The sequence below is a fragment of the Squalius cephalus genome (genome assembly GCF_949319135.1).
Source record: "Squalius cephalus genome assembly, chromosome: 16".
Classification (NCBI taxonomy): Eukaryota; Metazoa; Chordata; class Actinopteri; order Cypriniformes; family Leuciscidae; genus Squalius; species Squalius cephalus.
In genome coordinates, this window is record NC_137137.1 from 31,654,703 (window position 1) to 31,668,383 (window position 13,681).

Here is a 13,681-nt window from a genome sequence, read left to right on the forward strand (position 1 = left end):
TCCATTCACACATTCCTTCTCTTAACTGGTGAGGTTTTACCTTACACACTTGGGAACGGATGTTCGTTCTGGATGCTGAAGGTCTTTGTTCTAACAATGTGCCTGTTGTTCTTGAGCTGAGGTTTTGTTGACATTGTAAGAGGTTCAGCCATGCTATGTGTGCGATCAGGGCAGTTTGGTCACAAAATCAAACTTAGCATTTGTTCCATACATACTGAGGAGTTCAATCCAGCCGTATATCTGTTGAAATGAAACAAGATGCTGACAAATGGAGATCACAATGAGATACCTTGTCCAGTACACAAGATACATAGCTGTATTTTCTTTTGTCTTCAGACATATTTAGGCAAAAATTAGCTATGAATCATGCTATACAGTTGCTAGGGTGTTCTGGGTTTACTCTTTTTATCCACCAAGCAAAACTTCGTCTGATCGCTTAGAAAAGGAACATAACGCCTCTCAGCTATAAGGCACATGATCTGAGGTATCAGTCATGTCAGCAGCACAAAATGTGCTCAAGGCGTTTCTTTATTCATCCAAGTGGCTTCTCCCGTCACAACATTTCCACAACATTGTGCTGTAAAATGACCCTTGATGAAAGACCCAAGTACTTGAACAGAAGCACACTAACATCCCACTGCCTGAGGTTTCTTCTCTGAACTACAACCTATAATGTTTTATGATGCTTTTTAATGGGTACAATTTTACGACTTCAAACTGAAAATGCGGTTTAAGTGTTCGACACAGGAAACAACACCATCCTGGCATCACAACTGCAAAACATTTGCTTCCTGTCACTACATGTGAAGACCCCGTAACAACACTAATAAGGGTCTTAATGGACCTTAGCCTGGGTAGACACCTTATATAATTTGACTCGACCATAGACGGAGCGTGTGTAAGGCTGGGCAAGGTTTGCCTTTCCATGGCCACGGACTTCAGACTAGCGTAGGATGCTATAGTCTGCCTGCTGCTGCTTCTGATTGCTTTTAGAGGGAAAAGTTGGGCTGCGTTCCCCATACCATCATAAGCCTATAGATCATAGAAGCATTGCCACCAATGGTCTCTACGATCAACTTAACTCATGATGCTTTTGAGAAAAGCAGCCCTGCTCAGTACTGCTGGTCTAGGATCAGTTTTCTCTTATGGCAAACAATCCAGTGTGTATCTGAAAGGTTTCTTTTCGACGTGTTTTTGCAGCGTTTAGCAGTGTAGCCAATCACCTGTTGATTTCTTGAACAGATCGCCAATCAGAGGTGTTTAAGTTAGCACCGAAAAAAATCTCTGTGTTTTGAGCGGTGAGTGGATTCAGGGTTCTGCACGCTAGCAAATGCTCTTATTATAACAAAGTGTAGACTTTATGTAAATAAGAGATTCATTGTGCAGTCAGTTTCATTGATTATAATGAAACTTTGTAAGATCGTGATTAACTTTTCTGTTAAAATTAACAGTGGTTTATGAACATAGATGCTTTAATAACAAATTGTATCAGGAGTGTTTATGCTGGGATGTGTACTGTAGGTTGTGCGGTGACATGTAACTTGAAACTATTTTAAGGAAATGTATTTAATTTTTTTAAAGGGGAAGTGCATCTCTAGCCTTACCCTAAAATTGGTTTACACACTGCCTATGCACTTGACTGAAAATAGTGTATTAGGTAGAGTTGTCAAAAAGTACAGACTTCGGTAACAAGTTGGTACTGAAATTTTGCATTGATCATTGTAGCCAATCACAGACATATCCGATGAGCATGTCAACACAATGGCCAATCAGAAGTGTTTACGATTCCGCTCACCAGCACTCAAAGGGTCACAATTTTAAAATTTCAGTACCGACTTTGGTACCAAGTGTTTGACAGTTCTAGTGTTAGGTACTGTCTCAAGGCCATACATCACATCTAATTTCCACAATCCATGTTTTCTGGAACTTTTTGTCTCAAGCAGGGGCGTAGCTACCTGTACACAGTGGCCAGTGCCACCCCTGTAGCGCAAACATTTTGACCGCATAAACATGATACTGGCACAAAGGCCATGTGCACAGTCCAGCTGAACCAATATAATGCCCAAAGATGCCTATAATAAGTGCACATGGCAGCTCTGCAAGAGCGCTCCTGGCGAAGCTGCTATGAGCATTTAAAACACAGCAGAGCTAGATGCGAACTCGTGCATGTTTACATTGAAAAACAATGGAAAAGTAGCACAGTGAAATGAAAACATGTCTCACAGCCTCGAGACATTGCTATGGTTACTTTCCACTGCAACCCCTCCATTTCTACTTGCTCCGAGTGCCATTCAAACCGGCGTTTCCGGCATGGGAGGCAGGCACACTAACAAGTACGCTAAAGGCCACAGCCTGACCACAGCGTCAGTTTCTTGTGCGATTCTTGAGGGCAAGGAGGTGAGGTTTACTAGCTCTAACTAGCTCACTCCCACCCGGGTCACGGCACCAATGTAACCCCTCCAGTTCTACTCACACCGCTCAGAGCGAGATTTAAATTGTGTTTCCGGCATGGGAGACAGGCATGCTAACAAGTGAGTTTTGTTTTTTACACAAACTGGGGGACTAGTCGAATTTTTGTGTTTTGTTGAACCCAAAACATTGCTTTAATTGCATAATATTTAAAATCCCACATTTGTCTCCATATATCTGCTCTTTGTGAGTTGTTGATATCTACCGTGTGGATGTTTTGAGTGCTTGAGTTTTCTTCAGGTTGTAAATCTGTAGGCCTTTCTTTTGAATTTGCTTTAGTTCATTTAGCACCAGTTTGAGTAATAGCCTCTGTCGCTCTTTCCCCTCTTTGTTCTGTTTAAGTTCCCAAGTGAGTGCCAGAAACACACAATAGTGCCTGTCTACCTCTAACAATGGCCGTTACGAATGAGGGAGGGAGGGAGAGAAAGAGAGAGGTCTGTCCTCATCTGTGACGCGTAATTATTTTCAGATGTCATCTCTGCAAAATCCATTTATCTCCAGCTTTTGTGGACCTGTGACAGAGAGAGGGATGTGCAGAGATGGTCATATGAAAAGGGATGTCGCTGTTTGCAGTTGCATTGCTTTAACCCTCACCTCTAAAGCGACCACATGTAGGGTTCACAAAGTTCTGTGGAATTTAGAAAGTGCTTTTTTTTTCTTTCTTTTTTTGCACGGTTGCATGGTCAAATAAATAAACTTGCATGTTAATAATCCAATTAATCTCATGTTTAACATGAATATGCATTTGATATATACACTACTGTTCAAATATTTAATACTTTTATTCAGCAATGATGCATTACATTGATCAAAAGTCATTTCAAATAAATTTCAAATGCATGTTGTTATTTTAACTTGACTGAAAAAAAAAAAAAAAATCACGGTTTCCACAAAAATATTAAGTAGCGCAAGTCTTTCTTGAGCAGCAAATCAGCATATTAGAATGATTTCTGAATTATTATACGACACTGAAATGTTAAATAATAAAGAAATATCATTTTAAAATATATTAAAATATGAGTCATTTTAATTGTAAATAATGTAACAGGTTCACAATATTACTGTTATTACTGTATATTTGATCAAATAAAACGTACAAAAAAATCTTACCGACCCCAGAATTTTGATCGGTATGGTATATTTATCACATCAGATTTATGTATATGAAAGAGAGATTTTGTTTTTATTATTATTATTGAGCATGCATGTAATTTGAAATTCAGTATATTCCATTCTGTTTCAAATGCATTATTCATTTAAATAATTTTAAAGAGTAATTTCATAATCTAAACTGTAGAAATTAAATATTTAAATGTTTAATTAGTTCTGATTAATAATTTTTTATTTTATTTTCTTGTTAAATAGCTGATATACACACATCTGTGACTGCACATTCATTCATTATTAAAGTGCCAAATTAGGCACTTACTCTTTGAATATGACAGCATATGATAATTAGTATAATAAACTATGCCACTTATATATAAATAATGGTTATGGAGTAGGGTGGTCCTTATTTTTAAAGTATCCAATTGTCATGCTCTTAACCCTTAAAATTGTTCCTTTATATAAGAAAATACAGCATGCCAGTTTTTATGGCAGTAACATAATAATTACTGGTAGCTCAATAGCTTTAAACTTTCTGAGATTTTGATGATTTTCGTAAAAACAGATCATTTGATTTGGTATTGTACCTGGCTAGTAAAATTCCAAAAAAATCTCCATAAAAGCATCTAATGCACCATATATTCCTAAATATGTATTTTAGATACGTATCTCAGTTTACTTATTGTAGAAACTAAATCCAAATGAATCCATCCATGACCCGGTTTAGCAGATTTACCTTTCCTGGTGGAATCAATACATATTTCTATTGATGATCACCTTGGTTATTGTTTGGGTTTAGAGCACATTTTTTGGTTTAAAAAATTACATTACGTTCCTTGAAATTGCCCCGGAACTTTGGCCGAATCAAGCAGATTATCAGGAGGCACAGGCAACCATGCAATGAAAGTAGTCAATGATCACACCGAGAGAGGAGTGGCTCTGATTCAAGAATACAGTGGCTATCTCACACACTCTGAAGAACAACTGCAGTTTCTCCTTCATGTGGTGGAAGATCACAGACGGATCTATCCAGACTGCAAAAAGTCAACACTGGCTGCTGAGCATCAGAAACGAGGGATTGTTGAAAACTTTGTGCTTTTTTGAGATTGTTGTCATTGTTGTCATGTCAGTGTTGCTCTGATTTCAATAAAATGTAGTTCATTTGCAGCAACTTTTAGTATTACTTGCATATCACAATAACGCCGCACAGCTTAACATAGGCAATCTTCCACATGATTGAGCTACCTCTAAATATCATTTTTTTGTCAACATTTTTGCATATTTCTAATTTTGAAGTTAAAAGGAACAGTTTAAAAGGTTAAGACACTAACATTTTGCACAAAAAAAAATTGGACTTGATAAGGACCGCCCTATTATGGAGTAAAATATGAGTTTATAAAATATGAGTACAAAGATATTGGAATTTTTTTCTAAACATTTTCAGTTTTGAACTTCGAGTCCATATTATTACTGTTATTGTAAACATTAGTGATTGATATATATATATATATATATATATATATATATATATATTTTGTCTCATTAGTTGTTATAAAGTTGTATTGTTTATATACACCCAGCTGTCTAGATATCATCCATGTCCATTACAAACCCCATATCTGTCCCATACTAAACATTTAGTTGTGACTCTGGCTGGCTTCAGTGTCTCTAGTGTTAAGTATTCTGGAGGCAAACATCATGGCACTTGCTTTGGTGGCATTTAAGGAGTGAAAGAGAGGGAAGGGGGCATTTTCCCTCACTGTGGGAATACCAATGCAGGACTAGGGGTGATGACATCATCCTTTATCCTCCTGTTCTTTAATGGGGGGAGGAAGTGGGTGAGAGGTTAGAGAAGAGGGGGTGAGATGAGTTTATTTGGGAGAGAGAGAGAGAGAGAGAGAGAGAGAGAGAGAACTGTGTGAGTGTGAGTACTGTGAGACTGTGAATGGAGTCCCAGGATATGACCGTGTTTGGGTCGTCTCATGTGATCTTTACAGATCATCTCATTGGCAAACGCGATCGCACTCATTCACACTCGGGCCTCCCAGTCACCCCATCTCACCACCAAATCACCAATGCCGACTGTACTCACTTCACCAGTGTCATGTTCTGCTGCTGGACAACATTAAAATGAATTTTCAACCTGTCAGCTCTCCCACATGCAGCTCTCTTCATCTCCACCTGTCCTTCCGTGTGTCCTGAAACACATTCACACCTGGTTGTGTTTGTGTTTTGGCTGCCTGCTAGAAAATGTCCGATAGTTACCCCAAGCGCCTGTTGTGTGTCGGCCAATCATCATTACTTCCTCCTGGCATTCAAACGGGACCCAAACATTTGTTGGCTTCTCTCACGGCCGAGTGGTTTTCATTCAGGTTTTGTTCTCAGGCCTCTCAATGAAAGTTATTCATAATTTGGAGTCACTGCACATTAACTTTAAACTAAATATGAATGCACCAAATCATTTCAGCATACAGTTAGATTAATGAACTATAAATAATGTTTTTAGCGATGATTATTATCATCTTATATCATAATGATGTTGCCACGCATGTTTCATAATAGCGGTAAGTCACTCAAGGGAAACAGTAGTACATTGAGCCAAATTTTTGCGATATTTTCTAAAAATGTCGATAAAAAACTATTGCGAAATGACAGCGTTTCCATTAACCATTGTTATTCAACTAAAACGTCGTTTTTTCCTCTTGCAATAAGTCATTCTAACAGTTATGGCAATGGATGTCAGCAGGTTTACGTATATCTCAGCCGCCGCACTTGCCATTATTATTAATGGAAGGAGACGTAGGCGTGTTATCACAGCATTAATGGCAAAGAAAGCACATTGGGATTCACATGTGTTTCTCCCTCCTATCTGCTTCAAGGTCTTCATAAATTGTGGCATTTCTTCGTTTTTTAGAATTATGATGATGGTGATGGCAGTGAATCTGTGTCTCTCTCACAGCTATGCAGTTTCAGGAGTGGTTACGTTCCCTGCGTTTCAGTGGAGGAGATGGGAAGTCTGAAATGGACAATCTGAAGACCCTCCTTCCGTCTCTCCCCTCGTCCTTCTCTCTTTCCTCTCTGTCCCTCTCTCCATCCTCCATCATCGGGCTAGGAGCGCTAGCCTCTCTCACAACCTACTGGCTGGTGACCAGGCCTCGACCAATCCAGCCTCCATGTGACCTGCAGGCCCAGTCGATACCTGTACAGGTAACCGTGTTAAAAACTTGAAATAAAGTTATGAGGTCAAATAAAATAAAATATAAATGTTACAACTTGCCAACTATCTGAAATAAATGAGTTTACTAACACTAAATATATATACACTAGCCTATATTGTCAAAAGTATTGGGACACCCCTCCAAATCATTGAATTCAGGAGTTCATACAATTCAGTTCATACAGTTCATTCAATCAATGAATTCATGGCCATAGCTGTCAAGCACCTAGGCATGCAGACTGCTTCTACAAACAGGAGCTCAGTGAATTCAAGCGTGGTACCATGATAGGTTGCCACCTGTGCAATAAGTCCATTCGTGAAATTTCCTCACTACTAAATATTCCACGGTCAACTGTTAGTGGTATTATAACAAAGTGGAAGCAATTGGGAACAACAGCAACTCAGCCATGAAGTGTCACACTTGAATCACACTTCTCTGTCTGGCAATCCGATGGACGAGTCTGGGTTTGGCAGTTGCCAGGAGAACGGTACTTGCCTAAATGCAATGTGCCAAGTGTAAAGTTTGGTGGAGGGGGGATTATGGTGTGGGGATGTTTTTCAGGGATTGGGCTTGGTCCCTTAGTTCCAGTGAAAGAAACTCTTAAAGCTTCAGCATACCAAGACATTTTGGAGATTTCATGCTCCCAACTTTGTGGGAACAGTTTGGGGATGGCCGCTTCTTGTTCCAACATGACTGCGCACCAGTGCACAAAGCAAGGTCCATAAAGACATGGATGAGCGAGTTTGGTGTGGAGGAACTTGACTGGCCTGCACAGAGTCCTGACCTCAACCCGACAGAACTCCTTTAGGATGAATTAGAGCGGAGACTGTGAGCCAGGCCTTCTCGTCCAACATCAGTGCCTGACCTCTCAAATGAAGACCCTCAAATGAAGTGCCTGACCCTCACATCTAGAAGAATGGTCAAAAGAAACCCATAAACACACTCCTAAACCTTGTGGAAAGCCTTCGCAGAAGAGCTGAAGCTGTTATAGCTGCAAAGGGTGGGCCAACTCCATATTAAACCCTACGGATTAAGAATGGGATGTCATTAAAGTTCATGTGAATGTAAAGACGTACCAAAACTTTTGGCAATATAGTGTATAAAAATGACAAAAAGCATAACAAAATTACTTAAATTAAAATAAAATAATTCAACATATTAATTAACTCTATAATAGACTATAAATAATATTAAAATATCACTGACAGTGATGAATTGCTCACTGCATACTCTTAATGCCTAAATACAGTATGTGAAACCGTATGCAGAAATATTGTTTTCACATGATTCCTCATTTCCGTGTTAAGTGAACTTTTGGCAGTCTAATAAAAATAATTAGTCAACCCTGCTGATAAAGCTTGCTTAAATCAGCCTAAACTGGTTTGCTGGTCTTCGCTGATTTTATCTGTCTCTGGTCAAGCTGGTCTTTAGCTGGTCTAGCTGAGCTAGTAAAGCTGGTCTGCCTGTTTAGCTGAAAAAACAGTCTGATCAGGCTGCAATGCCCAACTAAAGCCACGTTTTTTTTTTTCAGTATTAAAAAAACATATTTAACATGTCTTCTGCTTTATTCATCACAATTGAAATGGAAGGTCAGGGTTAGTATTGAACACTGTGTGTTTGGGTAGCTTACTGTACAAGTTTTTACATATGCATAACATTTGGTATACTGTGCATAGTAGACTGAACTAGATCAATAGCTTTGCATGTCAGTTTGAATGATTGATGCCATATTAACACATGCTTATGTTTCCAGGGAGACCAGAGCTGTAGGCGCTCCGCGTTACTGAAGGATGACAATCTGCTGGAGTTCTACTACGAGGACACAAAGACGGCATACGACATGTTCCAGAGAGGACTGCGGATAGCAGGTGTGTGTGACGCTCAGACAAACACAACCACAGTGTCTCTTGTCCGCTTTCAGAAGCCTGAGAACAGTTTGTGCAATTATACAGAAAAAGACTTTGAGTGACTATTGCAATTTCTGTAGTGGTGAAATCTGTTGAACCTTGATGAATTCGATGGCTTCTCACTTTTCCTTTCTTTTCATTTACTGCAGTGCTCTGCAAGGCTCTCTTGGATCGATAATGCTTTCATCACATGTAGCTTGCTTCAGTGAAGGGATTGAGAAATAGATTCGTAGTCATTTGAAGTGTTTTTGTGCTTGGATTCGAAAGCATCTGGATTGAAGCTAAAAGCCTAATAATTTTAGAACCGCAGACAAACGTTAAGTTAGGTGTGATGTATAATGTGACCAGGACACAATGCACATAGAGAAACATAGAAAATCAGCCAGTTATACAGTTCAGTAGCTAGTTATCATTATAAAATATATATTTATGACCACAGAGTTTCATAGTCAGAACCGATGTATTCAAGGGAGTCATATAATGACTAACGGTATTCTTTGAGCTGTGCAGGTGACGGGCCATGTCTTGGCTTCAGGAAACCCAGAGAACCCTATCAGTGGATCTCTTACACTGAGGTGAGAGCAATGCATGTTATAACGCATTTATTACTGTGTAATAAGCGTGTAATAACCTAAAAACGGTTATCATGACAATGCGTTTGTTACAGGTCGCAGAACGGGCACAGGTGTTGGGATCAGGTTTGCTGGCGAAAGGTTGCAAACCAAACCCTCAGCAGTTTGTGGGCATCTTTGCCCAAAACAGACCAGAGGTAATTGTGAACAATTCATCAGTGCACGTTATTCAAAAGATATACGCCAACTGGGCAAAAGTTTGGTGTCATTGCAATTTTTATTATTATTATTTTTTTATGTTTTTGTTTTTGCTCACTTAAACTGCATTTATTTGATCAGAAATATTGTAAAGACATTAATATTGTGAAGTATTATCACAATTTAAAATAAGTTTTCTATTTTAAAGGGGACTAGTGGTGCTAAAAAAAATGGCACAAAGTGGCGCAAATAAATTGAATCACACTTTAATGCAGGACTGAATGCAATTGTTAAATAACCATTTAAAAAGTGATATAATAATGTATCATTACTGCTTAGCTAAAAAATGGAAGTTGGAAATTCTATTAAAACTATTAAAAAATGAAACTATTAAAGCATAAAATAACTTAAGGTACCACAAATCAGTGAATTTGAGTTTAATGTGGGTGTATTATTATCAGTAATAAAGTTTAAAAAACAAACGAATGATTTTCAATGCAATTCAGAGATGAAGGCCATACTACTATTGTTGCCCTCTAGAGGGAGCCACATGATAGCAAATCCTTTAAGATCTCAGTTTAAAGACTGTGAAAAGTGTTTAATAAATTGACTTATAGTATAGTTGAAATAGTTTAGATTTTTTTATTTTTAATAGGTGCTAACATGAGTACCAGTCGAATAGTATGACTAAATAATTTTATTTTGTAATTATTTTCTAATATATATGTAACTTATTTTAAACATGTTAAAAAGCGCCCCAGCTGACCAGCCGCCGCTGAAGGGGACCCTTTTAACCAGATGTAATATAAGTCTCAGGTGTGTCTGTGAAGTTTCAGCTCAAAATACCCCACTGATCATTATACCATGCGCATTTTTGAGTGGAAGATAAAACACACCGTTTTCATGCATGTATCTTTAAATGTAAATGAGCTGCTTCTCCCCGCCCCCCTTTACAGCTCGTGCCTCGGAGACTGTGCCAAAAACTAACAAAGTTCTACAGCTCACTGAGGGGCGGAGCTATGCTAATAGGGCAGAGTCTGTTAGCAGTCGTGGGCGGGGCCTGAACGATGTGACATCACGTTCAATAGAAACTGCATACAGCTTATTCTGAGACACTGCTTATGATTTATGGCCATTAAAAAAAAAAGAGTGGGTGGATTTTTACCATTATATGGTGGTTGTGTACACACTGCTGACACACATTTATGTTCAAACACCATGTAAAAGTAAGTTTTGCATAATAGGTCCCCTTTAATATTGTTTTAATTCAATGTAAAGCATTTAAAATTCACCGTGATTCCAGACAGTTATGTGCATTTTTATTTTATTTTTCAGACAGAGTTTATTTTTATTATCAAAAAGTTTTTCTGCCTCTGAAACAAATGTATGAATGTAACTGCTTATGTAAGAGAAATAATAAATTCAGTCCAAATATGTTTGAATTGAAAACCTTGGATTCATAAAAAAAAAATAATAATAATAATTATTATAAACCTGGAAAAAAAGAAGTAATTTAAATTCTGCACAGTTTCTAGGTCACAAATTTGTGACGTTAATCATGATCCTTTGTACAAATGGCCAGAAAAGCCTCCTGTGGTCAAAGCACATGATGGAGGTCTTTGGCTGGCAAAACATCTTTTGCAATGTAATATTTCTACTCCTCTAATAACACTTGAAAAGGGTTTTAAATTTATCCAAATTTTGTAAAAATCTCCAAAGAAGCTGATGGAGGGTTAAAAAACAAAATGCAAAAGGTAATATTTTCTTGCTTCCATTGAAACAAAGATCTTTGGATCATTCGAAATTCATGCTGGATAACATTGTCATCTGGTTTTGCAAAATGCAAAATGGGAATACACCAAATGCTAAACCATTGATTTTCATGTACATTTTTTCAGCTAAACTTTTCTCTCAAATTGTTATGTTGATAATGTAATTTGTATATCTGTTTTCATTAAATAAAAAGCGAAATAGATGCATTTTGACTAATCGGTTAAATCACTGAACGGCTGTGAGTCAAGTCGCATACTTCCTATAGTCACACTGCCACTGAGGAGAGTGGGAATGCTAACAGAGATGTTTCTCCGGGTGGATCAGAACTGTTTCTAATGTTCCTGCTTTGCTTGTCTCCCCCTGCTGGCTGCAGTGGGTCATTACAGAGCTGGCCTGCTACACGTTCTCCATGGCTCTCGTGCCTCTCTACGATACACTTGGGTTAGAAGCCATGGTTCACATCCTTAACCTGGGTGAGTAAGACAGGCACATGACCTCGTTCTTATAATGGCTCAAAACAATGCTGAAGTGCTCAAATTTACATCAGAGCTTCATCTCTGTCTTATCTCTCTCTCCAGCGGAGATCTCTATGGTGATCTGTGATAAGGAGGATAAAGCAGAATCTCTATTAAAGAACAAGGAGAAGTGTGTGACCCCCATGCTGTCCTGCCTGGTGCTCTTTAACCCCTTCAGCGCCGCCCTGCTGGAGAGAGGAAGGAAGTGCGGTGTGGAGATACTTCAGCTCTCACAGATTATGGTCAGGAATAGTATTTAATGCAACTGACATGACACAATATATGAGCAGGTTTTTTTTTTTACATTTTAAAACATTTTTGTTTTTTCTTGGCCATGAAAAAGTTAATTTTTGAAAAAGTTAAGTTAATAAAAAGTTACCAATTTCCACCCTCTCTCTGACACTAACAATTAATCTTAATATGTAAATGAATGTGATTGACTATCCTCTGTGTACTGGTGTAGTTCACACTGGCATTAATCAGGCTGGAACAAGTTGCTGAATTACAGTAACATGGATAAGATGAAGTAATTGGGCGGTAAACATGGATGACGGGTGGTTATTGAAATGACTGCTGTCGTTCATTGGCTTGTGAGCTTTGAGTTGAGAACATTAAGTCTACATGTCATATCAACCTCATATTTCAAATGTACAATCTATTTGCTGGTCATTATGATTAAGGCACTGAAAAAAAAAGATTTAGGGATTACTTTAAAACAATTTCACTCAGAAGTTGCTAGTAAATTCCACAAATAATTACAAAGAAACGCTAAGTAACATTGATTTAAACATGACATTTTGAAGTTGAAAGACTGAAATAGTATTTTCTTGTAAAGCATACTCAAATAATCTTTGTTTTATTTTCAACTTTGACAAAAGCTGTGTGTGTGTGTGTGTGTGTGTGTGTGTGTGTGTGTGTGTGTGTGTGTGTGTGTGTGTGTGTGTGTGTGTGCATTGCAGGATCTGGGAAGAGAAAACTTAAAGCCACCTGTGGTAAGAGCTCCTTGATTTGTTTTTCTCCTTTTTGCTAGTTCAGTTCTGATAACTCTGGAGTAGTTTTAGCGTGTTGATGGATGTGACCGTATTAATGTATTTGGTCTTGGCTGACTAGATTTGCTATGCATTCTGTTGCTTCAGAGACATTACAGAGACATTACAGAGACATTCAGAGACATACAGAGACATACAGAGACATACAGAGCCATTCAGAGCCATACAGAGCCATACAGAGCCATTACAGAGCCATTCAGAGACATACAGAGACATTCAGAGACATACAGAGACATTCAGAGACATGCAGAGACATGCAGAGACATGCAGAGACATTCAGAGACATTACAGAGACATTCAGAGACATACAGAGACATTCAGAGACATACAGAGACATACAGAGACATACAGAGCCATTCAGAGCCATTCAGAGCCATACAGAGCCATACAGAGACATTCAGAGACATTCAGAGACATACAGAGACATTCAGAGACATACAGAGACATTCAGAGACATTCAGAGACATACAGAGACATTCAGAGACATACAGAGACATACAGAGACATTCAGAGACATTCAGAGACATTCAGAGACATTACAGAGACATTCAGAGACATACAGAGACATTCAGAGACATACAGAGACATACAGAGACATTCAGAGCCATTCAGAGCCATTCAGAGCCATACAGAGCCATTCAGAGCCATTCAAAGACATGCAGAGACATGCAGAGACATGCAGAGACATGCAGAGACATTCAGAGACATACAGAGCCATACAGAGCCATACAGAGCCATTCAGAGACATACAGAGACATTCAGAGACATACAGAGACATTCAGAGACATACAGAGACATACAGAGACATACAGAGACATACAGAGACATTCAGAGCCATTCAGAGCCATACAGAGACATACAGAGACATACAGA

At 38.5% G+C, this 13,681-nt stretch overlaps 1 protein-coding gene across 1 annotated transcript in view; it reads left to right on the forward strand.

The window, feature by feature from the left end:
• Window positions 1-13,681, forward strand: part of acsl2 (acyl-CoA synthetase long chain family member 2) — a 33,065-nt gene that overhangs the window by 2,653 nt on the left and 16,731 nt on the right. The window contains exons 2-8 of the mRNA XM_079896199.1: window positions 6,536-6,783; window positions 8,548-8,662; window positions 9,212-9,276; window positions 9,369-9,470; window positions 11,618-11,717; window positions 11,823-12,001; window positions 12,719-12,751. Coding sequence (XP_079752325.1) covers window positions 6,538-6,783; window positions 8,548-8,662; window positions 9,212-9,276; window positions 9,369-9,470; window positions 11,618-11,717; window positions 11,823-12,001; window positions 12,719-12,751 — 840 coding nt within the window. The 5' untranslated portion in view covers window positions 6,536-6,537. The remainder of the gene's footprint in view (window positions 1-6,535; window positions 6,784-8,547; window positions 8,663-9,211; window positions 9,277-9,368; window positions 9,471-11,617; window positions 11,718-11,822; window positions 12,002-12,718; window positions 12,752-13,681) is intronic.